Raw genomic sequence first — 27,762 nt, 5'->3', positions numbered from 1 at the left:
AATGTCAAAACATCAAAGTGAAGTTGAATATTAACTTGTGGAAAACACAACAAGAGGGTCTTGCAGCATAACGAGTCTGTTCCAGCAGAACAAACAGGTCTCCAGTGTGTCCACAAATTTAAAGGGCCCATGTCCTACATTTTTATTGATTTTTGTCCCTACATTTGGTCAGCTAATGATGCTTGTGTGGTTTTATTTAACAACACACACACACACACACACACACACACACACACACACACACACACACACACACACACACACACACACACACACACACCTTCTAAGCCTGGATACACCCTGGACAGGTCGCCAGTCCATCGCAGGGCAGACAGACAGACATACACATTCAGTCACACCTAGGGGCAGTTTAGCATGTCCAATTGGCCTGACTGCATGTCTTTGGACTGTGGGGGCAAAATGGAGAACCCAGAGGAAACGCACGCAGACACGAAGAGAACATGCAAACCCCACAAAGAGAGGACCCTGGTCACCCGGCCGGGGAATCGAACCCAGGCTCTTCTTGCTGCGAGGCGACAGCGCTTCCCACCATTATTAATTTTTACATGACCATTTTCCAAATCCTTACACTGTTTTTATCAAATCAAAGAATTTAGTGGTTCAATCAGTGGTTCAATCATCAAGAATCAGTGGTTATCAAAACCACACATGCATTATTAGTTGACCTCAGGGGGGAAATGGTCATGTAAAAATGAAGTATGATAAAAAAAATGGAAAACAAAAAAGTCACTTTGAACAGAAGCATTTCCTGACCCCTTAGGTCAACGCTTCACAACCTATGGGCTGTGGACCACCAGTGGGCCATGAAGCAGGCCTGCACACAGGCAGAGGTAGTGGTTTGTACTGGGCCGGTAATGTCATTTTGTAGCAAAATGTGGAGAAAAGACAAAATAATCAAAAACTGAGGAATCAGTCATTTTCAAATTATAACCAATATAAATATTAATAGAGTGAATTAAACACCAAAACAGATGATCTGATCTTTTTCTCTCTCAGGATTTCAGTGTCAGCAATTAGGAAAAGAAAAATAAGATCGTATTTAAAAAGTTGATTTTAGTTTTCCTGTGGACCTCTACGGCTTGTACTTATAAAGCTAAAAACCCGTGCCTTAGGCTGTTTTGTTACTGCATCTTTAAGACACTCCTTATAACATCACCTTGAATGGGTGGGGCTAAATTACCAAGTGTATATATGCATATATAGGTTGGTTTTTGTGACATCAGAAAAATAATAAATTCAAAAAGGCCTTAGTTTGCATATATGGACTGACAGAAGAAAAGAAAGGAATTCATTTTTCTATTATATGGGCCCTTTGATGGAATAACACCTTAAATATGTCATATAATCAAGTGCAGAATTGCATTAAATGCATTCATTCCCCTCTACCCTGACTTGATTTAGAGAAAAAATAAGTTTAGGACTTCAATGTTTCTTCTGAACCCCTTATAAAGGATATTAATAGTTTGTGCTGCAGTAACAGCCTCTACTCTTTGGGGAAGGCTTAGAGTGGAACATTGCTTAGAGGGGAACACTAGAGGGGAACATTGCTGTGAGGATTTGATTGAGCATTAGTGAGTTCAGGTACTGATGTTGGATGGTCAGTTCTGTATCACTCTAAGTCATCCCAAAGGTACTGGATGGAGCTCCATCACTCCAGAGAACACAGTGGCACTGCTCTACATCCCAGTGCTTTCCCAGCTTTATACCCATTGGACATGCTCATGTGTGGGGATTACTTGCTGAATTCCCTCAGTAGAAGGGTTACCTGGATGCTTTTGTTTATGTAGTGTATCTGTTCACAATTAGTGTCTGCCTGGCCAAAAGTGCTTGGACCCTGCGGATTGCCACTCCAGTCAGTATCATGCTATTTCTTTCCCAGCAGCTGTGTGATCTTAGCGTTTACTGGTGAAATATTCCTTCAAAGTGGACACAGTAGACAATTAAAGGACCTCTTTCATGACAGACAGTCAATTCCTCTCTGCAGTCACTCCATGACTTCTGAAGACCTCTGGAAAGGATCCAGAGAAAGCAATATGGCAGGAGGCAACCTAATGACTACTGTGGGCGATTTTTCTTCCGCTACACTGACCAAGCGCCTCTCCCATCTGGTTTAGTTTAACAGTGGTTATGTCTGACCTTCATCAACATTCATTCTCCTGGATTTATTTGTTATAGCCTCACAGCGTACACTGCCAAACCAGAGCTGCCAACTGTGGAGAGTGATCATATGTCCCACAAACCCTCTTCACTGCTAGAGCCACATCTTGCCCAGACCCATTAACTACTGGCTAAAGCTAACTGTTCTGACAGTAGTTTTAACTGCAGAACCTTTTTCTATCACGCAGCCGTTTTTGATGAAAGCGATGTTAATGTTTTGGAGACCAGAAGAGGTGACTGTGAACAGCAGTATGTTACATACAGTTCAGGCAGCCCTCATTGAATTCTATGTCTTGATTTTCTAAGTGAAAAGAAGTTGACAGAATATCTGCACAGATCAAAGTGGAATATTTTTACATTAACAGTATTTAGCAGACACACTTATTCAGAGAGACTTACAATATGATCACTTTACACAGGTAGGTGAAGGCAGCGTTAGGAGTTCTTGCCCAAGGACTGTTATGTAACTTAAAAAGTTACAGAACTGTCCACGTACATCAGTTCTTATTTATTTGTTTTTTTTTTGGATTGTTTGCTGATTTTCTCACGTCCAGTTCCACCGGCTAGCTAGATCTCCCTCTATCACACATTTCTTCCAAGCTGGGACGGTGAAGGCTAGCATGAGACACATGAAGCTCCACCACACCTATCTAAACCGCTATCAACCCAATGCAAACGCAGCTCAACACCCTTAGAGAACTGCTAATTCAGGTTATGTCAACTAACAGACAGTTGCGACGAATGATATGGGAGGAGACGGAGGACCACCCTACCCACCCAGAGAGAAAGAGGACAGCTATTATGTCTGATTCCCGACTATGGGTGGCTGTGGCATCACCGAGGATCACACAACTTCTACAAATCTTTCTCCACACCATTGGACCCCACACCACAGGCAATAAATGCACTGTATGAACTTAAGGTGCCTCAAATATTTAATAGCATTCTCACAATGAGAAAACACTTTAGGTGCCTCAACGACCTTTCCAATATAGTGGAGTTAGGGAGGAACCACTGGAGGTCAACAAGCTCTTAAAGAAACCTCTTTAACCCTTTTCCACAAGAGCTATAAAACACAATGTCTGTCTTTGTTACAAAAGTGTGTTAATAGTTGTGCAGAATTGTTGCTGTAGGTGTCCGTTTTCTCTATGCATGGCTGTCTTTGCAGCAAGTTGTGAATTGTTTTTCACAGCAGGGGGTTTCACCCCTCCTCTTCCGCCCCTCGTTGCTCACTCGCAGCTCAATATTTCACACAGAGTGAAGACAGATTTCTAGTTGATGTGAGTTATGCTGGCTGAATGGCCACTAGGGGGCATTGCAGACAGAGGTTAACTATCTCACTGGGATCAACCAAGCACCTACATCTCTACAATATCTTTAGTTCATAAGAGAACCACACTTTTCAAGGGTTCCTGGAGACTCCCTATACCGTTTCATGCATTTTGAATGCCGAAGAACCCCTAATGGAGCGTAAGAATTATCCATTCATTTTTACAGCGTGTGACACCCTCAGTCAAAACTGTAAGGTGATCCTTCCTGTAGGTCAATCGGAGAACCTTTCTTCTTTTCCAACTGACCTAGGGTAGCGGAACATGGTTCTAGATTGACCCAGCCCAATTTAAACCCTGTTTGCTGCTGTTTTTAGCTATGTGGCATAGTTTAATCCATGTTTCTAGATAACACTGATTACATAATCACATCTATTAGAGATACTGAACAGCCCCACGCAATCTACAGTGCACTACAGTGTCTACAGTGCAAAAATAGCCATTTTATTTGCTATCTAGAACCACCATCGAACCTACACGAGTCTTCTGAGTTTATATGGAATGTTAATGATGGAAAATAGTGCTCTGAATAAGTTTAATATACCCTGGATTTAAAATCTTATATCTAAAAAGATCTTACTATAATCTAAAACTATTGTATTGTTTTAGAGGTGGATCTCTGGTTCCTATCACCACTACTGTGAACAATTCTGACTCTGTAAGTTCTCTAAAATCACTTTGAATGACTTTGTTTACATCTTAACCATTTAATTATGTAGAAATTTTGAAACAATGGTGGAGTTTCCCTTTAAGAGTTGATCCTCTGTGTTTGAGATGAATGAATGTTATCAGCCTTGCTGATGTAATGCATGAACACCCCCTGACTGAGCCAGGCTTGCACCAGGCGCAGGGGGTTCATTAGAGGATTACAATGAGCTCCATAATGAATACCTGTGCAGACCCCTCTGTGACACTGACTGCTGTTTCGGGGGCTGTGGCAGCAGCAGTAGGACGGTCTTTGTTTCTATGGCTGTGAGTCTGAGGCGAACGCTGAGTAGAACAGTATTTATCTTCCTCATAATTGTGGTGTTGAGCCGTCTGTCATTTGCTCTCCCTCATTACGACGTCTGAGTGTGCCTGAGTGTGTACCGCGGTTGTGTGGAGGCCCGCACACGCTCCAGTAGCAAATGCTGCCTGTCTGACAGCCCTGGCTCTCCACTGTTTGTCCCCAGCTCGCTTCTGCAGGAACAGCAACCTGTCAATGGGGGGACACACTCTACACAATAGACAAACATATATATGTTATATAGTACCTATATGTAATGATAATATGTCCCATATATATTTCTACACTAACTGTCCACTTTATCAGCTCCACTGACCATATAGTTTCACTCTGTAGTTCTACAGTTACAGATTGTAGTCCATCTGTTTCTCTGATACTTTGTTACCCTTCAGTGGTCAGGACCCCCATGGACCCCCACAGAGCAGGTACTATTTGTGTGGTGGGTCATTCTCAGCACTGCAGTAACACTGACGTGGTGGTGGTGTGTTAGTATGTGTTGCGCTGATCTGAGTGGATCAGACACAACAGTGCTGCTGGAGTTTTAAACACCTCAGTGTCACTGCTGGACTGAGAAGCAAAAATATCCAGCCAACAGTGTCCAGTGGGCAGTGCCCTGTGACCACTGATGAAGGACTAGTGGATGACCGAAACTGTACAGCAGCAGATGAGCTATCGTCTCTGACTTTACACCTACAGGGTAGAAGTGTCTAATTGAGTGGACAGTGTTCAAAAACTCCAATGCTCGTGTGGCTGAACGCAATCAAATCAATGTTCCACCTTCTAGCGTAATGCCTTCCCAGAAAAGTACTGCAGCAAAGGGGGACAAATGCACTATCAATACAGAGGAAACGCTGGATGAGCATATAATCTTTTGGGCAGGCATGTGGCACAGTCAGTCTCTGTGATGGCCGGTTCTGCTGCCTCAGCTCCTGTTCGACGTCAAATTGGCCATGAACACCGCCGTTTTGGTCAGGGGCGTCTGTAAGCGGAACCACAAAAGCTGTCCCCAACTGAGGGCTATGAAAGGTATTACCTAAAAGCGTGGGGCCGGTGTTTGTCCTGGCTGAGGACTATTTTCCCTCTTAAGGTAGCACTGAGCGAAATATCTGTGGTTTGTATGATTGAGTGTAAATGCATGTGCTGGAAGTTCTCATGTGTGATTCAGCAATGCTGTACTGAACAACCAGCCCACAGACAGAAGCTGGTTGTCATGGAGACAGATGACCCCCGTGACCTCTGTGTCAGAACCAGCCTCCAGTTTATGGAGAGGGTGACCGTTCAGCGAGCTCCACACCTACTGTAGACACAGCGATGTGATTTATGCACTGGAGCGTTCTCAGCATGGTGTTATACACAAAGCAAAACCCTTTCACATCATTAACTTCACTGAGAAAACCCTGTTGCCATGGAAGTCCAGTCTGGGATCAACCCAGGCTTATTATTCAGTAAGTACAGGGACTTCAGTGCAAATTGGCTGAGTTATTCTGAAGTATGCCATTAAACTTTGAACCTGCTGGTCAAGGAACTGTACTATTGAGGTAAATCAAGCTTACTTGAGCATTGTCTTAATAAGCATTTTACTGGATATTGGCCATTTAAGGGGTTAAGTCCCAAAAAACCTTGTGTAGACAGTTTACTCTCATCCTAAAGAACCAGCACTGACCGGCATGCATTTCATGCTTGTCTAAGCTGGTCCAAGCTGGTCAAAGCTGGTTTATGGTGGTCTGGTGCTGGTTTAGCTGGTCATTCAGCATGGCAATGCTAGCTGACCAGCGCAGATGGGAGTTTTAGTCAGAGCCGGTTTATGAGGAGCCTGGCCACTTCCTATTTCCCCCGTTATATCAAGAACAGGACTGCTGAACAGTAGAGTGAGTCCTCAATGAATGGGAGTGAATGGAGCTCAACGGCTAAAAATGAGAAGTTAAAATAGTACTCGCCCAGAACTTTCCTTTCATTTTAAAAGGTAGGAGGATGTGTTTCACGAAAAAAGCAGAGAAAGCTCACCTGCTTCTTTCCTTTATTTCTATAGTAAATGGGTTTTGGGCAGCAGGAGGCGGGCTTTACTGCTAGAGCGTGATGATTGATTGGCGAGCGGAGCAGCTCATTCACTGACGTACATGAACGTACATGAGGTGCCGTTTTAAACTCCTATAACTCGAGTTTAAAAGCTCTTAAAATATAACATCAGTGTTAAAATGTTTTATGATGTTCAGGAAATTATTTCATTATTTTACATTAAAAAATGTTGAAGCATTTATAAACTATGATTTTGCTCAAACGCTCCATATCAACCCATTCATTTTGGACTCAGGAGCGCCCTCTAGCATCAGAGAAACCTAGGAGTGAGTGAATGTGTCTGTCTGTCTGACCTATGATGGACCGGTGACCTGTCCTGGGTGTATCCTGCCTTCTGCCCAGCTAGCTAACTGGCTGGGCTAGCTACTCAACCTCAAGCTAACAGTAGTTTCACTAATGTCAGCCAGCAATTTAAATATACAAACTGATATTACCCAACTAGCTTGATTTGATGGAGAATCAACAAGTACAGCTTGCATTTGCAAGCTAGCTAGTGAGCTAGATTAAATATTTATAATGAAAACCCCACCGTATTGACTTGTTAATAGCTTAGTTAGCTGTTTGTTTTTATGCATTAGCCTGCTTGGTAGCCCTAATTTCTTTGAAAGTCTGATTGAGTTTGTTGTTTGAGTAGCACAGCTGGATAGCTAGCTCATTAGCCCGTATCAGTGTTGGTCTATTAAGAAGAGCTGCTTTTGGGGCAGGAGTGCTGCTTATTAGGGTATTGCATACACAGACATGCTGCTCTTGGGGCTAAGGAACTGCACTATTGAGGTAAATCTCACTTACTTGAGCATTGCCTTAACGAGCATTTTACTGGATAAAATATAAGAAGCTTGGCACAACTTTGAACCTTCCTAAAGTTGGACATCCTACTAAATTGAGCATCCGGGCAAGAAGAAGCAAGTTAATCAACCAAGAGTTTTATTGTCATATGCACAGCAGAGACAGGCAGTTACACTGTACAATGAAATTCTTACTTCGCTGTTCCTCCATTCACCAAATATAATCTTAGAGAAAAATAGAAAATATACGAATAAAAAAAGAATTATAAATGACAATATTAATGCTGGTAACCAGCTTTAATTAAGCATTAACTCACATCTGCTCACATCTACAGCGCTCAGTCATATTTTAAGGTAAGTGCATTCCCAAGAAAGAAAGGTAAAAGGAAGAAGTGGGCTCATGTGAGTTATAGCCCTGATTTCATGAATCATGATAAAGTGAGGGAGCTGTGAGGTACTGGAGAGTGGGGGAACGCATGCAGACTGCTTCTACAAACATTAGTGAAAGAATGGGTCGCTCTCAGGAGCTCAGTGAATTCCAGTGTGGTACCGTGATCGGACGCCAACTGTGCAACACGTCCAGTCATGAAATTTCCTCACTACTAAATATTCCACAGTAAACTGTCAGTGGTATTATAACAAAATGGAAGTCATTGGGAACGACAGCAACTCAGTCACGATGTGGTCGGCCACATAAAATGTCAGCGGATGCTGAGGTGCATAGTGAATGGGATGCCACTCAAGTTCATATGCGTGTGAAGCCATTTTTAACAGAGAAAATTCCACATTTGTGGGTTTCTTTGGTCTCTTGCTCTCCTTCCTGCTGGGTTTTCTTTTTTTCTCATATCTCTCTGTTTGGAGGGTCATATAGCTCCAACACTTCACCCCATCCCTCTATCTCAAGAAGAACCAGTACACCCCGCCCGTAGAGGGGAACATGCAAAACGGAGGGGTATGGCTGAGTAGTAGAGACGAGACTTGAAATGGGATTTGGGCCTAGACAGCATTAGAGAAATCATCAGTGTTGATTCCCTTAATTCGTCCAATGTCTGCCAGGCCAGCCATGTAACTTAAAATAAATAGAATCAGTCGGTACAAACAGAAATCAGTCACAGTAGCAGGAAATAACAAGTCAAAGAACAATTTAAGTTTTATCTAAGACAATAGTAAATGCTACAATAAATAGCATTTTTACAAGTAATATTTCTGAACATCCCCACACAGCAAGTGAATGAGTTGATCGATCCGTCTGTTAGTGTTTCCCTTCAGGAGCTGATATTTCATTGTGAGGAAGAATCTATGGAAGAAAGATTAACAAATTATCACAGCCACAGTAAATATATTTGAAATATTATGTCAGATATGTTTTAAGGCACTTTATGACCAATAACATTTGATTGATTAATTGATTAGGCATTCAGGAGCTGGAAGTTAGGGAACCAGCCATGGTTTGATCCCCAGAGCCCACAGTATGTGAGTGAGGTGTCCTTGAGCAAGACACCTAACCCCCAACTGCTCCCCAGATGCTGCAGATAGGGCTGCCCACTGCACCAGGCAAGTGTGCACACTGTCCCTTAGTGTATGTGCAGTGTGTCACTTCAACGGATGGGTTAAACGCGGAGGTGACATTTTCCCGCTGTGGGACTAATAAGGGTCTCTTATTGTAATGTAATGTAATTTGTTTAGTCCTGTTGGTTAAAGGGAAGCTCATCCATAGATCTTCAGCTTGAATCCTAGTGAAGCTACAGTTCTTCAAATGGCCAGATTACGAAAAACCCCTTTCGATGATGTATCGAAGTTTTAGTCCCCAAAGAAAATGTATTATTTCAGACTTTCCACTATTTTCCATCATCAACATTCCATATAAACTCAGAAGACTAGTGTAGGTTCTCTGGTGGTTCTAGATGGTAAATAAAATGTCTGTATTTGTGTTGTAGTCATGACGCTTGGTTCCTATCACCACCACTGTAAAAACATCTCAACCATTTCACATCAAACCATTCTGAATCACTCACACTCACATTCTGTTTACATCTCACACACTGAGTTATACAGAACTCTTTAAATTCTTGGAGAGATCTGAGACATTCTGCCTTGTTTTCTGTTCTTTCTGGTTTGAGATTGTATAATTCAGCCTTTTGTACTGAGACGCTTAGATTATGGATGATTGTTCTTCCCTATAAAACAGAGACAGCCTAAAACTTATATTATCCAGCTATTATTATCTTGTCTCTGTATATGGACAGTGCTAACCTGAAAACCCTAAAAAATCTATAAAAGCCATTTAATGGATATGGGTTATTTTCCTTTCCCCACACAACATAGACATTCCACGGTCCAGGTTTATAAAGAACTAAAGCTCTACCTGTCTGAGGTGAGGTCTGTACAGGGTGCAGGAGAAGGCTGCTGACCCCCCGTTGGAGGCTGCATTCTGTAGCTGCAGCAGGGCCAGGTACTCTCTGCAGCTCAGCAGCAGTGCAGGGGCTTTAGCCATGCTCAGCAGCAGTGAGAAGTTACCCTGCCCGAGGATACGTCCAGTCTGAACGTTGGGGAACCTCAGCGGGATGGTCTTCATACAGCGCTCAGAGGAGATGTCCCATATCTTCAGCACCTGCAAGGAGAGGTCATCAAAGGCCAGCAATGGGGGTACTACTGACTAATTTAGTCAGTTACTGATTAAGACTAGATCAGATTAGATTAGATTAGATTAGATTAAGTGACCCTTATTAGTCCCACAATGGGGAAATTTCACCTACGTATTTGACTCATCCATGCAGTGAAACACCACATACACACTAGTGAATACACACATACTAGGGGGCAGTGAGCACACTCGCCCGGAGTGGTGGGCATCCCTATCCCGGGGTTCTATATAGCACCAAAAAGGGTTCCACTATTGTTATAAGCCAAAGAACCCATTTTTGGAACTCTATAGGACCCTTTTGCTAAGATGTTTGCAAGTGATGTAGATCATATTAATCTAATTTCTCACTGTGAACATTTGGGTAGAATTATTTAGCATTCACAACACTTACTTTCTGTTTCACCAAGTATTTTACACATATGAGGACTTTGTGAGCGAGCATTTACACAGCTGTGCATGTACGACTGGACAAATCACAATCACAAATCGTCAAATTACAACTGAGAAAAAACATAAAATACACCATAACTTTAGCACAGGGCACATTTTATGTTTCATTTTCCCCTCCAATATTTTTTATTCAGTAAATAAACAGGAATTGTGCATCAAAATGTGCAGAAGTGTGTTCTCAGCAGAGAAAATCAACAAAGCATGGAATTTGACCAAAGAAAAAATTTGCATATTGTGTGCACTGTGAAGAGTAAGAGCCACAGTATGGGCCACAGTATGAATTGAAAGTGCAATATATCCCCTGCGGTTTATGAGTGCTACAGCTCTGGAGGAAAAAATCTGCTAGCATGTCTAGTAGTTATCTAGTTGTTGTCCACTTTGGGCAATGAAGATTATATGCAATAGATTTAGCAATCTTAATCTGAAGTTTGCTTCTTTAGATTGGCACTGGAGCTAAAAGGGTTGTTCAGTAATCTCTAATAGACTTGGTAATTTGCTTTGTAACACTATGATATGCTGTTATCTATAAAAAGGGCTAAAAACCTAAATTTGTTTTTACAATGCTAATTGTTGCAGTATGCTTATAATCGGCCATTTCTTGTGTGATACATTGATCTGGTGTGAAACGAAAAAGCAAACTTCAAATGCCAAACATGTCTTGGCTGGTCGACTACATTTGGGGTTGAGGGTTGGCAGGAGACTAGAAATTGATTTTTTTGCCAAACTGTCACTTATAAACCATTTATAACACGTACAGCTTCACAGGCTTACTAATGGGGTTCCCCAGGGCTCCATTCTTGGGCCATGTCTGTTTCTTTGGGCACTAATTTACTGGAAAGTGTCAGTAAGGGAAAAAATTTGTCTTTTTTGCTGTTTAAGGTGGAGCAATACTCACAGCATCCTTTGAATAGCTGAAGATCTTGCCCAGATCTTGGTGGATGGCCACATCCACTACTGTCGTTCTGTGACCACGTAGCACAGCTACAGGCCGAGAGGTGACATAACGGTCCCATATCTTTAGATCAGGGTCCAGCCCAGCAGTGACCAGCAGACTGAGTGACCAGCTTATGTCAAAGCACCGGATTCCCTAAAAAGAACAAGTGATATGTAAGTGAATGTGGGTAATACTGGCCCTGGTCAGAAAAAGGTCACTAGTTGCTGCTTTAAAGTGCCTCAGAATGCACAGCTTCCTTTTCAATTGTGTAATGGGTGAAACAGTTGTTCTCACAGCTTAACCAACTCAAGGGCTGTTGCACCTCAATTTTGACCTCTGGAATTAGGCTGTCTAGACAAACGTGTTACCATATTAAATAATAAGGGATTAAAAAGAGTTTAATAGTATTTCCAATTTAAACGTGTCTAGTGAGGCACTTTATTAGAAACCAAACACACCCTTTGGGAAACCACAATAGCAAATTGAAAGCGTCACCACCCATCTGAGTCATGAGTGCATATTTAGCTTCAAAGCTAAAGTCACAGTCTTTCTCCACAGCTAAAGGATGAGGACTGAGTCTGGACTTTGATCCATGAGTGAAGCACTGTGTGAAATTTTCCAATGGAAGCTACTGCAGCCACAATATATAATGCATAATAGTGTTTAAAACACATGCCAGGAGGGCAGGTTTGATCAATGAATAGAATACTGTCCTCCAGGGGTAACATCAGTGGTGTCATGCCAATGCAAGCTGGGAAGGCACATGCCACACCAGATTTTTCTATCTTTACTTTTTACATATATATATTTTACATTTTTTACTATTGTTTTTTTATATTGTAAACAAACTAAGCTCATCCTCAGGGTGGGTGTTTCCTCATGTGAAGATGCTTTTAAAACTGCTCTGGTGAAGCCTGGAGCAGCATGGATCCTTCCATACTAAATTTTAGACCAATTTCAAACCTATCTTTAAGTAAAGTCTCAGAAAAAGTTATTTTCAAACAATTAAATGTGTATCTAATATCAAACAAGTTATATGAAAAATTTCAGTCAGGTTTTCGTTCTAACCACAGAACTGGGACAGCACTGATTCACGTTATGAATGACCTCATGCTCAGCGCTGATGCACAAAATCCTTCTATTCTGGTTTTATTAGATCTTAGTGCAGCTTTTGACACTGTTGACAAGATTTTGATCCAGTATCTTGAATGCTGGGTCGGCCTCTCAGGCACAGTTTTAGAATGTTTTAAATCATATTTAAGTAACAGGCAGTTCATGGTTTCACTTGGAAATCATTCATCAAAACGATTTGCCATTTCTTGTGGAGTCCCTCAAGGTTCACTCTTAGGGTCTTTGCTCTTCTCTTTGTACAGCTCTAGGTAATGTCATTAGGAAGCAGAATACAAATTTTCATAGCTGTGCTGACCACGCCCAGCTATACATTTCCATTCCTTCTGAAGATCAAGACTCTGCAGACAGACTAACCAGCTGTGTGTCAGATGTTTCTCAGTGGATGTCGCAAAATTTTCTTCAATTAAATCATGAAATAATGGAAATACTGATCGTTGGTACAGACAAAAACAATTTATTAGAAACTTGGTTCTTTAGTTTCATGAATCTAACCTGCAGTAGAAACCTGGGTGTGATCTTAGACTCTGAGCTCTGTTTAATCTGCATGTAATCTGCATTAAGCTGCTGGCCCGGATAACATTCCGGGGCGTGTGCTGAAGTGCTGTGCAGACCAACTCTCTGAGGTGCTGACAGACATCTTCAACTCCTCTTTAATCCAGGCAGTTGTCCCCACCTGCCTGAAGACCACCATCGTCATCCCAGTCCCTAAGAGCTCCACAGTGACAGGGCTGAATGACTATTGGCCAGTAGCCCTCACCCCGATAGTCACAAAGTGCTTTGAAAGACTGGTTATGACCCACATCAAAGCCAACATTGACGTCACTGGCGATCCATACCAGTACGCGTACCGAAAAAACTTTCCACAGAGGATACCATCTCCTCTGTTGTCCACACTGCCCTCACCCACCTGGAGAGTAAGGATTCTTATGTCCGTATGCTCTTTGTGGATTTCACATCGGCCTTTAACACCATGATTCTCCAGACCCTGGCTTATAAACTCCATACACTTGGACTGAGCACCTCTCTCTGCAATTGGGTCCTGGACTTCCTGACTAACAGGCCGCAGTCTGTGAGGATCCACAACATCTCCTCCTCCACCATCATCCTCAGCACCGACTCCCCTCAGGGCTGTGTGCTGAGCCCCCTCCTGTTTACACTGCTCACATATGACTGCTCAGCTATCCATCCAGGCTGTCATATTGTAAAGTTTGTGGACGACACAGCAGTGGTGCATCACAAATAGTGATGAGTCTGGCTATAGGCAAGAGGTGGAACACCTGGAAAGTTGGTGCAGTGAGAACAATCTCTGCATCAATGTGGAGAAAACAAAGGAGATAATTGTGGATTTCAGAAGGGGCAACACCTTCCCTCCCCTCCCCCTACACATCGGAGGATCTGCAGTGGAAGTGGTCTCCAGCTATAGGTACTTGGGCGTACACCTACGTAAAAATCTTACCTGGAGTAATAACACTTCCAGCCTGATCAGGAAGGCACATCAGCGCCTCTACTTCCTCAGACAGTTGAGGCGTGCTGGACTCGGGAGCTCAGTCCTCACCTCATTTTATAGATGTGTGGTGTGGTAGAGTGTTCTGTGCTCCAGCATCACCGCGTGGCACGGAAGCTGCTGTGTGGCAGAAAGGAAAGCTCTGCAGAGGGTGGTGAAGGCTGCTCAGAGGACTGTTGGAGTCAGCCTTCCCACCACCATGGACATTTACACCCCCAGATGCAGAAAAAGGGCCACTGGCATCATGAAGGACCCCACTCACCCAGCACACACACTTTTTGTCCCACTCCCCTCAGGTAGGAGGTTGCGGAGCATTAAGAGTAAAACTACCAGACTGAGGAACAACTTCTTCCCTGAAGCCGTAAGACTCTTAAATTGCAATTAGACATCACTGCAATGGCACTTCGTGTCCAATAAAGCCTTATTTATCTATCTATCTATCTATCTATCTATCTATCTATCTATCTATCTATGTAAACATAGTCACTAAAGCAGCTTTTTATCTTGAGAAAATCACTAAAGTTCGGCCTTTTCTCTCTCAGAGCGACGCAGAGAAACATGTTCATGCATTTGTTCCAGCAGAGTTGAATTATCTTTAAGCTAAATTAGATGTACTGATTATGGAATTCAGCAAATCCATGTCATGTCCGGAGCTGCATCAAGGACAAGAGGATAGGTGCTCTTCTAACCAGCTTCCAACCAACACACAATGACCTCATGTTGTTATGTTCTACAGTATTTATATTTATTTGTGCTGCATTTTTAATGTTATGTAATATTTTAGAAGCAAATGCACTTACTACTCAGATAAACAGTGTTTTTTGTGTTTTTTTGGCTGCTAACATCGATATTAGACATAGTTAAATAGGTTCCACACTTTTTTCGTCTTCTCATGTTCCCACAGCAACATCATCTGTGAGTTTTCATAGAGGTCAGACAGATATTTCTCCAGATTCACCCTGAAGCCTGTTTTTATACCATAAAAGTAACTTTTTCCATCAGTGATTGTGATTAGTGAGCTGTACAGAATTCATGTAAATCTCCTCTTGGTGTGTGTAATATAGCCGCGTTTAGAAGCTGATAGACAGCTCACAGTGACAGCCAGACAGGCAAAAGTACAGCCTCCATACGAGGCATGGGGTGGTTTAAAGGGGAACTCAAAAAATGGGGAATTTCTGCATAGCTAGATGCTTAAGCTGTAAACAGAGTTGTTCAGAGTGGTTAGGTGTGAAACGCTCTGTTCTAGAGAAACTTACTAAGTCAGAACTGGTGGTAATAGGAACCAGATGTCCACCTCTAAAAGCTCCCTCACAGAAAGTTCTTACATGAATTGGTTATGAATTCACTGCCTTGTGACTGAGACAATGTTTTATGATAGTTTTGAGAACACCATCATTCATGGTGGAGGGATACATGCAGGGCACTGTGTGGCAAAATAGTCCTCAAAGAAAACTCAGATTTCAGATCTAAACTCAGGAGACAGATGTAGGTGCACTGTTAATAAGACGGCTATATGAACTGTGTTTCGAGCAAAATGTGTCCCCTTCAGTCTATATTCACCTTTTCAATTTTCCAAATGTAACTGTCGCTCCTCTGATCCATGTCCATGATGACCACCGAGCTGGCACTGCTCTCTGATGATGTAGCGATGAGATCAGTTCGGGGGTTGTATCTGATTCTGTTGATGGGTTCACTGTGGATCTTTGGGCTTTGCTGGTAAGCGATCATTGAGGTCTGACCACAGATGTCCTGTAATGACGCAGAGGCAAAACAATGGTCATCTGATGACTCAGGCATTTCAAAATGATATGCAGTTGATGCTGTGCTTGAACTACCCATCACTGGTTTTTGAAGTTTATATTTTGCATCATTTTGCAATTATGGCAACCTGATATAAAGAGACAAAGTGGCCAGTGAGTGGAAGCACAAGGTGGGTGTTTCTAATAAAGTGGCCAGTGAGCGGAAGCACAGGGTGAATGTTTCTAATAAAGTGGCCAGTGAGTGGAAGCACAGGGTGGGTGTTTCTAATAAAGTGGCCTGTTAGTAGAAGCACAAGGTGGGTGTTTCTAATAAAGTGGCCAGTGAGTGAAAGCACAAGGTAGTTATTTCTAATAAACTGGCCAGTGATTGGAAGCACAAGGTAGTTATTTCTAATAAAGTGGCCAGTGAGTGGAAGCACAATGTGGGTCTTTCTAATAAACGGATGGTGAGTTTTTACTGTAGTGCATCAAACAGACGTGCTTACTGACAAAAACACTTGGTGAGGTCCACTTTGTTTGGAAAATGGTGTCTCAAACAAGCCTTTGTAAGGCTGCAGGAACCAAAGCAAATTCACAGTCCCTTTCTCATCTCCCCACATCAGAGCACACCTTTCTCCTGGAGCCTGGACGAGGGTTTAAGTGCCCGGAAAACAAAGGCAGCTCTTGGTGAGTCAGTCAATAACAGTCTTGCAGAAACTGCTGGGGAGTATTAAATCAAATCTCATTTAAACAGTGGCCGGCATCGACCGCTTGACCTACCTCGACATTGTACCAGTAACAAAGAGCGGTTGCAACGTGATGCAGTCCTGTAAAATCACGAGAGGAAATGGAAAAAAAATGAAATCACAGTGATTTTTATTAAACATTTGCACAAATAAACCATTTAAAAGAAACAAAAGGACAATGAATAAACTAACTGAGCAAGCTAAAATGAAGGCTGCTATCTGATCAGCTACTTGTTGTTAGGCACTATATGCAGTTACAGTGTGCTGGTCGGTGGTTGTTGTTTACAGGCTTTCTATCATTAGTATAAATCTGTCATTTGTGGTTGTCCTTCTGAAGTTGTTTAGTTTTCTAGAAGTATTGATGATGCCCATTATACCATCCAACAGAGTGCAAAAGTCAGAGACCACCCTTTATTTTTATTATTTCCAGTCAAAATGACCATTACGTACAAGTTCATTTTTTCAGTATCAGAAAAATATAGAAAACAAATTTAAAAGAAAACCTCACAGAATCCTTAGCAGCTAAATCTACTCTCAGCTGTGTGAGGGTCACTGTTTAGTGAGTCCCTCTTCATCTTTATTCCAGCTTCCATTCTTCTCAGGATCCTCACTTTCAGCTCCTCAAAGAATCTGCAGACACGCCTCCAAAGCTCAGTCTTAGAAGCTGGTTGATGATTTCTGAAGTGATCAAACCCATTCAGTGGTGTTGAGGTCTGGACTCTGGGGTGGTCAGTCCATCGTTCAGCTTCTTTGTTTGATGTGTCCATCTCATTTTCTCAGTGAGGTTCCTGTTGATCAGCTACACATCCTTTCAGACCCACAGTGCTGAGTGGTCTTCTCCCAGTGGAAGGATGAACAGGAACACCTGTGGATGCTTTCAGATCTGAAGCAGCTTGATTTTCTCCTCTCTCTCCGAGATCAAAGCTTTAAGTGCATCTGATGGGGGCAGTTTTGGGGCTGACCAGCTCTTCCAGGTGGTTGTTAGGAGACACATTTTCTCTGGAGCTTTTTATCAGTTTTGGAAACAAATTATTTTCAATTTGTCTTTCTCCTTCATTATGCAAATTAATTATTTTATATCTAATCTCCTCACAAATATCTCCTGAAAAATGAATAACTTGTACTTGTACGGACTGGAAATTAAGATTTGTATAAGGCAGCAAACCTGACAAGTGGAACGTCTCAAAACAGGTGCTGGTAGACACGTCAACCAGGTGAAAGTTCCGGCTCATGGAGGCCACTGCGATCTTGTGGATGTTGGGCATGTAGACGGCATCGGTCATCCAGGTCCGGAACTGCCTGCTTGAGCCTCCTTTTTCACCAGCGTTCTCACACAACTTAAAAGAAATGTGTGGAGAGCCAGAGTCCCAGAAGTCCCATTAAAGGGAAATTTCAAGTTTTTCAAAATACCTGCACAGTTCAGCCACTGAGATGTAAACAAAGACTTGGCATCTCGGTGTGCCTAATCTCTCAGCTGAACTTTAAAATATGAAATATGAATGGGAGTACACTGCTGTTAGATTTCACTCGGTAGAATTTATAGACACTTTTCCACTTCACCTCAGTCCATTTTAAATGAGCTCAGGTCCAGAGAAGGTGGTAGCATTTCTGTTTTATATAAGGTTTCTTCTTTGTATTTTAGAGTTTTAACTTGCATTTGTGGACACAATGATGAACTGTTTTCACAGACAGCAGTTTTCAGAAGTGTTTCTGAGCCCACTACAGAATCATGTTTGTTTTTAATGCAGTGCTGCCTGAGGGCCCAAAGACCACAGCCAGTAAATACTGTTTTTGGCCTCATCCCTTCCATACAGAGATTTCTCCAGATTCTCTGAGTCTTTTAATGATATTATGTACCGTAGACGATGAAAAGCAGGACTTCTTTGCTATTTTACGTTGAGCAACGTTCTTCTTGAATTGTTGCTCTATTTCATGGTGCAGTCTTTCACAGAGTGGTGAACCCCTCATCATCTTTACTTCTGAAAGACTCAGCCTCTCTGAGATGCTCTTCATACCCAATCATGTTACTGACCTGCTCCCAATCAACCACCAGGTGTTTTTTTAGCATTACACTACTTTACACTACACTACAGCCTTTCGTTCCCCTGTAGCAACTTTTTTAGAACTTATTGCTGGCATCGAATTCAAAATGTGCAGATATTTTTCAATAAACAATAAAATTTCTCAGTTTCAACATTTGATTTGTTGTCTTGTCTCTTGTAATGAAATATAGGGTTTAAATGATTTGCATATCATTGAATTTTTTTATTTACATTTTGCACAGCGTCACAACTTTTTTGGAAATGGGGTTGTATTTTTATAGTGCCTTTTAATGTTTAAACCTACTTTCTTACCTCCAGTGACTCTATGACATGAAGCTGGCTGTTCCAGATGGTTAGAGTTCCCCTTTCACTGACGGTGATGTAACGCAGAGGGGGTGGCTGACTCACTTCCACAATGCGAATAACTGGGTATTGCTGTTGAAACAGTGGGTTTATGGTTACATGTCATGAAGAGCAATGATTATAGCAGGGATTGTGAAGGCCTTGATGCAATGATGAGGAGCTCCTTGAGAATCTGTGAACCCTGAAGAATGGAAACTCCTGTGTAGGCCTGACCTTGTAGCGCAGGCAACGGCGTATCACTGGTTCTGAGCTGATGCCACTGAGTTCGGCCTCAGATGTGTCTTCACTCTGTTTGAGCTGCTGGAGAACGCAGTCGCACAATGTCTCCCGCCCAACACGGCCGTCACAGGACGACTCCAGCTATGAACGAAAAGAACATGCCTGTTTTGAGAATTGTTTGTGTGACCATTTTCCAATCTTTGTATTTGTTTTTGTTGCCTGTAAGACTGAAGTATGTAAATGAGCCCTGTTCTTATTTGCTAATAGGAAAAATAAACTTTAGCTGCTCCTAGATGTGAAGGTCCTGTGGAAGCTGCAGTGATCCATTAGCTTCCTGGCAACATAATAAAAAGTAACCATTTTATTCCAGTAACTAGAGACTGCCTGCAGGAACAACACTCTGCATCACTTCAATGTGTTAAACTGCTGTAGGCTGAATGGGTGGTGCCAATCTGCTGTAGCTGAATGAGTGGGGCTAAACCGCTGTATGAATGGGTGGGGCTAAACTGCTGTAGGTTGAATGGACGGGGCTTAACTGCTGTAGGCTAAATTGATGGGGCTAAACTGGTTTAGACTGAATGGATGGGGCTAAACTGCTGTAGGCTGAATGGGTGGTGCCAATCTGCTGTAGCTGAATGTGTTGGGGCTAAACTGCTGTAGGCTGAATGGGTGGAACTGCTGTAGGTTGAATGGGTGGGGCTAAACTGCTATAGGCTGAATGGGTGGGGGTAAACAGTTGGCTGAAGCTATGACAATATTTGCCTACTAGCCAAAGCAGAAAAGCAAGGAACATTCAGTCTTTGGTACCTTTAACTGTCCTAGCTGCCATAGCTACCTCTCTGAACAGCTCCTCCATCTTGTCACTCCAGGACTCCTCGCCCATCGCAGTGGTCAGTGCGGAGCGGAATTGTTCCAGGCTCAGAGTGTCAGCAGGGTGACGGGTGTTACGCGCTCTGACCCTCCTCTGAGAATGGCCGGTTATAGATAGCTGCTGGGAGAAGGTGTCGAAGAGGAGCTGTAGATGATGGAGCTGCAGCGAGTCGTGGAGACCAGTATTCTGGACATCATGACTGGACACCCCAGTAAAATGATAATAAAACAGAGCAGCTAAACAGTTTTATATTAGGACGGCCTCAAAAGTTCATGAGTGAGTTTAATTGTCTGAGTGAAGAGAAAATTATGTAATGTAATATTATGTATTATATAACAGTGAGTTCCGGCCATGCGAGCTGATTGGTTGATAGGCGTTCTAAATGTGCTGTTATTTCACCATAACATCACAGGTTTTTCACAAACACTGTATCACTCTTCTGAGACACTGTTGCTAAGGAACGACTATGACAGCTGTAGGAGACTCTCAAGCCATTTGAATGTTTTTACTTCTTACTTTGCCACAAACAGAAAACAGACACTTTTAAGATCACATTTGACCGACAGACGATTCGGTCCGACTATTAAGATGAGACGACACTAAATTCCCAAACTGTCGTCACCACTGAGCAGCTTTTCAGTTGGCAGCTGTGACAGAAGAACAGCTAAACAACCTTTAATCAGCCAGAAATGAACCCAATACCATTCGCCAAACTAAACAGGCTGTAAGAAGCTTTACAGACTGGCTGGAACAAAACAACATTAATACTGATCTGGAAAAACTGACCAAATTGAGCTGAACCTGATATTGTGGCAGTTTTATGGCTCAGTCTGAACTTCAAAAGATGAAGCTTACAGCAGACTGAGCAGCGAGTAGGCAGAGCTTGTTACTCTGACATAGCAACAAGCTGCTTGTTAAGGAAATTTGAAAAATGTGGTTCTAGATTAAACATTTATTTGTAGCTTCTAAACTACATGTTTTATTTGAAGCGTGTGACAGACTATCCAGACAGACAGATATACTATCATATATTTTATCTTGTAGAGGTTTCAGTTTCAGTAGAGAGGCTGATTTTGTCGCCACTGTTTTCCATTTCTAACAACCCAATGATTAGGCTTATTCAATCAGGGCTGTATCTAGAACTTCCAGAAGGCCTAGAGTGACATCTTTTCTCATGAAATTGGTTCCACCCATGCTAAATTGAAGCGTGATTGGTTGATTCCTCTGACGCCATCCTGATAATCTAAAGTATTAGGAATTCTCTTCAGCTCCTGAAGTCCTAACCAATAGAGGAGCTCATTTGGCTTTATCTACCTAAATACCACAGAGAACACAATTCCTGACTGGACAATCCATCACTGGTAATTTCAAAGATTTTACCCTGTTGTTTCCATCCTGTACTTAACGAAACAAGACTAGTGCTGTGATGCTTGCAGAGTCTAGATTCCAATGAAATAAAATTAGCCTGCATGTTCTAGTTCTCAGAAATCATTAGGCCTTCTTTGAAGACCTATACTGTTAAAAATTATGGTTCCTCAAGGTTCTATAGTAAAGAAAATGGTTCTATATAGAACCACAAACACTTAAAGAACCCTTTGTATGATTAAATGGTTCTTTTCATCATGAAATGGTTCTTCAGGTTGATGGAAAATGTGCATGAGTGTGTTATAAATGGTTGTGTAAGAAACTATTTTTAAAGGGTTCTATAAGGTACCCGAAAGGGTTCTTTTATTGTTACAAACTTGGCAATGTAACATTAGAAGAGCCCTTTTGAGTGTTATTCAGAATCATATTCCTAAAAAGTTCTATACTGAACTATCTACAGCACATTCTTTATCAATCCAAAGAACCATTTCACCATACGAAGGACAATGTAATCACTCAAAGGGTTCTTTGAGTGTTCATGGGTCTGTATAGAACCATTTTCTTTACTAAAGAACCCATTCTTTTTTTTAGGAATGTAAAGCTCTTGCTCAAACTGTGTTGGCTAACAAAAGTCAGCCATCAATTATTTAATTTCCATTCAAAACAGCCCTTAAGTACAAGTTACTCATTTTTCAGTGTTTGTGAAGAGATTAGATATAAAATAATTAACTTGCATATTTAAGGAGAAAGTCGAAGTGCAAAAAAAGGAGTTTCCAAAACTGGAGTAAAAAAACTGATTAGAAGCTGCAGAGAAAAATGTGGCTCCTACCAACCAACTGGAAGAGCTGGTCAACCCCAAAACTGCCCCCCATTATATAAACAGCACTTAAAGCTCTCTGAGAGAGATCTCTGAGAGAGAGAGAGGAGAAAATCAAGCTGCTTCAGATCTGAAAACATCCACAGGTGTTTCGGTCCATCCTTCCACTGTGAGAAGACCGCTCAGAAGGTCTGAAAGGATGTTGGCGCCATCTAGTGAAGCCCTGAATAATAAAACCTGATCAGAAAACCAAAAATGAGCTGAACTAAGTTTGTTCAGGTAATGGGATTCAGTGATCCTGATTATGCTGCATATTTTTCATGATAATTTAATTTTTTTTTTTTCATTTTTCATTCTCAGTTGATTCTGTCTCAATCCACCAGGTGTTTCTGGTAACACGAGAGGTCCTGACAGTAGGGTTATTGCTAGAAATGGCTAGGTTTGGTCAACCTGACATAAAAAACATACCTTAACATTTTTTATAACCACGTAAAGCAGGAGTCTTTAATTAAAATTCAATAAGGTCCAATTAGAGAAAATTCCTTCAAGAGAAGGTCCAGAACATCATAACGTCTAACCTGCATCATGACTAAGTGCAATATACTGTTTACTGAAGTAGCCAAGTAGGAATATTAACATCTTATGCAGTCGACAACTGAATATCAGATCAAAGAAAGTCCAGTTCAGTCAGATTTCAACAACATTTACTGTCAGCTTTCTCTTTTTAGAGTCACGTCATGTGGAATAACTTCCCTCTGACTCACTTTCTTCTCTGATTGCTGTCTCTCACCTCGTCCGTCCCTCCCACGCGTGGCGTCACTCACTTGAGTCTCAGAGCTTATCATAATGCACAGATTTGATTGGCTGAGCAGCGTCACGTGTCATATTTACAACGCATGTGACTGGTCTGTGAGTCTCCGGCCGCTAAAGCTACCGTAAAGGCTAGAAAAGCTACGCTGATTAAAATAGAGACGACCCTGTCCAAATAAAAAAATTCTCCTTAGTTTATCGATTATAGGTCCAGGTCCGCATAGGACAGTGTCTGGTTGCGGACTCGAACCGCGGTCCGCCTATTAGTGACCTCTGGCCTAAAGAATAAAAGTAACATGTTTTACAAAACCTGGCAGCTGTTTATAGATTATATGAATAACATGACACCAGGCCAGCTGTTAAATATATATATATATATATATATATATATATATATATATATATATATATATATATATATATATATATATATATTACATGCTTTGTCTCTATATTTTGAAAAGCAAAATAAAATGTAAAAAAACATTTCCCTTTTCTAGTTAGTTCACGTTTGTACCCATGATTCATTGTATCATGTTATTTAAAAATTAAATTCTTGTTTTTCTGTAATTTTCCATCGGAGCATAAACACTTTCACCTTTTCTGATCTTTGATGATGTCAGCGTGCACCAGTTTGGTTGGGGAAGGGGAGGGGGGGGTTATATTAATACCACTTATATCATGTTTGATTTCCCCTTCTGGATTCCCCTTTAAGGCCATATACTGTGCATTAGCTGATCCTACATGCACACTTAAAGGGGAATTCCACCGATTTTTAAAATCTATTCATTCATGTAAATTCAGTTCAGTCAAGTTCCTACATGAAATGGTTATAAATTCCCTGCCTGATGACTGAGATGCTGTTTTATGATAGTTTAGAGAACTTAAACTCCGTTCATGGTGGAGGGATACATGCAGAGTGCTGTGCAGCAAAATAGTCCCCAAAGAAAACTTATTATTCCAGATTTTCCACAATTTTCCATCATCAACAATCCATATAAACTCAGAAGACTCGTGTAGGTTCTCTGGTGGTTCTGGATGGTAAATAAAATGTCTATGTCTGTGTTGTAGTCATGGTGATGTCTGGTTCCTATCACCACCACTGTAAAGACATCTGAACCATTTCACACCAAACCCAATCTGAATCTCTCTGATTACGTCTCACACACACTGAGCTTCCTTTAACAAAGACATTCTAATGCCAGATGGAACACCTGTCCTCACCACCAGAGGTCAGCCTCACCCTAATACTGACATTCTCCCTCGTTGCACCCTGACCCCTCACCTGCAGCTCACCTGACAAGGACCTTCAGTACACAAACTCAGTGCAAAAAATATTGCCACTTTTCCTGCCTAGCAAGCCTTGTTTCCTCACTGTTGATATTTTTGGATTGCTTTGACTCTGCTTCTGGATCTCCATTTGGTGCTTTTGCTGATTTTGGACTTTTCTTGTGTTTTGACCTTTGGACTGTTTTTTGACTCTGATTCTATTTTTTTGTGCTTTGGATTAAATGGGATTATGGATTCTACTCATTCTGGAGAGTCTTCCTTACACCTAATAGCCTTGTAGCCATGGATACTTAAGTATTTCATCTCATTAAACCATTCAGGCAAGAGAAAGACATTGCATTACTTCTCAAATGTATCTGATGCATACATTTACATATATTTATTTTTATATGGTAAAAAATGTGGCGATATGGTCTGAAATACATGTTAGTGTTTGGAATATATTTCAGCATCGACTGCAATGCATTTCACATACAGTATGTAAAAATACTCACTGGTCACTTTATTAGGTACACTAGAAAAAAAGGTTGGACCCCCTTTTGCCTTCAGAACTGCCTTAATTCTTTGTGGCATACTTTCAACAAGGTGTTGGAAACATTCCTCAGAGATTTTGGTTGGTTATTTGAGTTACTGTTGCCTTTCTATCATCTCCAACCAGTCAGCCCATTCTCCTCTGACCTCTCACTTCAACAAGGCATTTTTGTCCACACAACTGCCGCTCACTGGATATTTTCTCTTTTTCAGACCATTCTCTGTAAACCCTAGAGATGGTTCTGCGAAAATCCCAGTAGATCAGCAGTTTCTGATACTCAGACCAGCCCATCTGGCACCAACAACCATGCCATGTTCAAAGTCACTTAAATCACCTTTCTTCCCCATTCTGATGGTCTGCACTTCAGCAAGTTGTCTTGACCACCTCTACATGCCTAAATGCATAAATGAGTTGCAGCCATGTGATTGGCTGATTAACTATTTGTGTTAACAAGCAACTGAGGTGTGCCTAATAAAGTGGCAGGTGAGTGTATATGTTGTGACAAAGTTATGTCAATTTATGTAAATTTATGCCAGAAGCTTTAAGAAAAGAAACACCAACACTGTTAAACATTAACGTTCCTCAGTGGTTCTTGGCTTGGGCACATGGGCAAAACCTACAGGAACCTTCACATTGTGTTCTTCACATTCACAAATCCCATTTATAAACAATGTTCTTGAAATAACTATTCACTGGTCCTTCTATACACCTAAAAAAGATGGTTCTTCAAGGGTTTTTTAGTAAAGAAAATGGTTCTGTATAGATCCATGACCTCTTTGCATGATTTAAAGGTTCTTTGCATCATGAAATGGCTCTTCAGATTGATGAAGAATGTGTTGTACACGGTTCTATATAGAACCTTTTTGAAAAAGGTTCTTCTATTGTTATAAGCTTGACATTGTCACAGTAGAAGGTTCAATATAGAACTGTCTACAACACATTCATCAATCTGAAGAGCCATTTCATGATGCAAAGCACCCTTTTGTCATGCAGTGGGTTCTTTGAGTGTTCTGGGTTCTTTACAGAACCATTTTCATTACTAAAGAACCCTTAAAGAACCCTTTTTTAAAGTGTGGTAGACTTACTGAACAGTTCCGTTTGGGGCCTCTGTCTCAGAGACTTCCCATGGGTCATCTTTGGACATCTCCGCAGCGTCCATTCCTCAGAACAGTACACAGAGGAGATCTGCCTGTCCTTCAGAGATGCTCTGGATGTTGACCGTTCTCCTGGTCACAGCACCACTGGACGCAGCTCTATAGAAGCTTCTAAGGTTCTAAACACTCACCTCAACCACAAATTATTCATGCAGCTTCTCTCTGGCTTCTGCTCAGAGCTTCAATTTCTCCTGCCAGGCTGAGCGTTCCTGACCCTTGTGAATCAAACAGGAGGGAGAGCACGGTCAGGCTTCTGGATTAATCATCCATCAGTCACCCTGGCAACAACAGAATCTCCAAAGCGGTATGTTTACAGTAGAGAACCGAAACTTTCTTTACTTTTAATGTAAGTAAATGCAGAGACATTTTATCCCAAGCAGTTTTGGAGCTTCTCTACTGGTCCATTCATCATGAAGGTGTCACCATGTAAAGCGCAGCTGCTCAAATGATTCAGTACATCATTTGTTACAGTACACTCTTAAAAAAGACAGTCCTTCAAGGGTTCTTTAGTAAAGCAAGTGGTTCTATATCGAGCCAGGGACACTCAGAGGACCCCTTGCAAGTTTTTCAGATTGATGGAGAATGTGTGGTTCTATATAGCACCAAAAAGGATTCTGCTCTGAAGCTTGTAATACCACAAAAGAACCCGTTTTAGTGCTGCATAGAATGCTTTTCAAAAAAGATTCTGCATAGCACCATATGCAACACATTGTCATGCAAAGAACCTTTTGAGCATGGTTCTGTGTGTTCATGATCTAGAACCACTGTCTGTACTGAAAAACCCTTCAAAAAGCATCTTTTTCCAGCCATTCTATATCGCTTATCCACACGTTTACTCCCCGTGGGTTCAGCCCAGAGTGAAGGCACTGAAAATGGGTTCTTTTATATGTTCTTCACAGAAAATGAGCAAACAATAAGAATCTGAGGTTGAACACCACACCAGGGGTCAGTAATGCTTGTTTTGTAAAGATAACTGTGTTCTCAATATCTTTACCCCATGCTTGTAATTCCTTTACATCTCGATCCTGATGATGACGGTCCTGTGAAGATCTTTTACGTAACAGTTGATGAAAGCTTTAGTGATTCTCTCTGAATCTACAGAAAAAAGTAAAGCAGTAAAAAACTGAGGAAATATCTCTGCAGCAGGTTTCAGTGGATCAGCCTGACCGGCTGAAATAGCCTTGCAGGAGGCAGACTGAGTAAATGTTTCACTAAGAAAAGCTGAATGATCAACCATGAGTGACTGCAGGCCACACAGGTCGTTACAGCGAAGCTGGGAGAAGGCGGAACTTGAGACGTTAATCAATCCAAACCATGGATGTCATCTTCCTATGTGCACAAATACCATTATGTATTATTAGAATAATGCCCCAGAACGTCTTGTGATGGGTCTCAGTGATGATACTTCAACACCAGCTCAGCTGAAAGGACAATGAAGCTGGAACAGCTGGAGGTTAAAGACAATGACCAGCAACAAGAGCGATCATTGGAGCCAGGAGCTGGTCTTTAAGAAGGCTGCAGAAACGTTATTATTATTATTATTATTATTATTATCATTATTATTACACTTTTGTTTAAATGTTCACATTTACATTTATTCACAATAAAATTAGGACTTTCTTAAATGTGATATCAGTAGTTCCACAAATGACTGAATTTAATGATCAATTAAAAAGGCTAAACTGAATGATAAGTGATAAAAATTGTGTATTTTTTAGCCATACAGTTTGACTGATTGGAGTTACTGCAGTAAATGGTTCTTATCTTTCATATGTTCA

At 41.5% G+C, this 27,762-nt stretch overlaps 1 protein-coding gene across 1 annotated transcript; it reads right to left on the bottom strand.

Annotated features, from left to right (window-relative positions):
- Positions 1-8,189: 8,189 nt before the first annotated feature.
- Positions 8,190-26,486, bottom strand: LOC108444295 (WD repeat-containing protein on Y chromosome). Its single transcript, XM_037544278.1, has 12 exons — positions 25,916-26,486; positions 19,981-20,215; positions 19,140-19,286; positions 18,876-18,998; positions 17,613-17,858; positions 16,753-16,765; positions 16,556-16,602; positions 16,282-16,419; positions 15,597-15,785; positions 11,363-11,554; positions 9,739-9,984; positions 8,190-8,670 (listed from the first exon to the last, which is right to left on the bottom strand). The coding sequence occupies exons 1-12, from the start codon at positions 25,987-25,989 to the stop codon at positions 8,626-8,628; spliced, it is 1,695 nt and encodes a 564-aa protein (XP_037400175.1). The 5' UTR covers positions 25,990-26,486; the 3' UTR covers positions 8,190-8,625.
- Between the last annotated feature and the right edge of the window lie 1,276 nt (positions 26,487-27,762).

The sequence above is a fragment of the Pygocentrus nattereri genome, chromosome 13 (assembly GCF_015220715.1).
Source record: "Pygocentrus nattereri isolate fPygNat1 chromosome 13, fPygNat1.pri, whole genome shotgun sequence".
Classification (NCBI taxonomy): domain Eukaryota; kingdom Metazoa; phylum Chordata; class Actinopteri; order Characiformes; family Serrasalmidae; genus Pygocentrus; species Pygocentrus nattereri.
This window is presented reverse-complemented; position numbering and strand designations above follow the sequence as displayed.

What these genes read in the sequence shown, in the direction of transcription:
- LOC108444295 (XM_037544278.1), bottom strand. Translation starts at nt 25,989, where the DNA reads ATGGACGCTGCGGAGATGTCCAAAGATGACCCATGGGAAGTCTCTGAG. An exon ending in TGGAGGAGCTGTTCAGAGAG is followed by an intron (nt 19,287 to 19,980) that starts GTAGCTATGGCA and finishes TTTCGTTCATAG; the next exon opens with CTGGAGTCGTCCTGTGACGG. An exon ending in ACAGACCTCACCTCAGACAG is followed by an intron (nt 8,671 to 9,738) that starts GTAGAGCTTTAG and finishes TTTCTTCCATAG; the next exon opens with ATTCTTCCTCACAATGAAAT.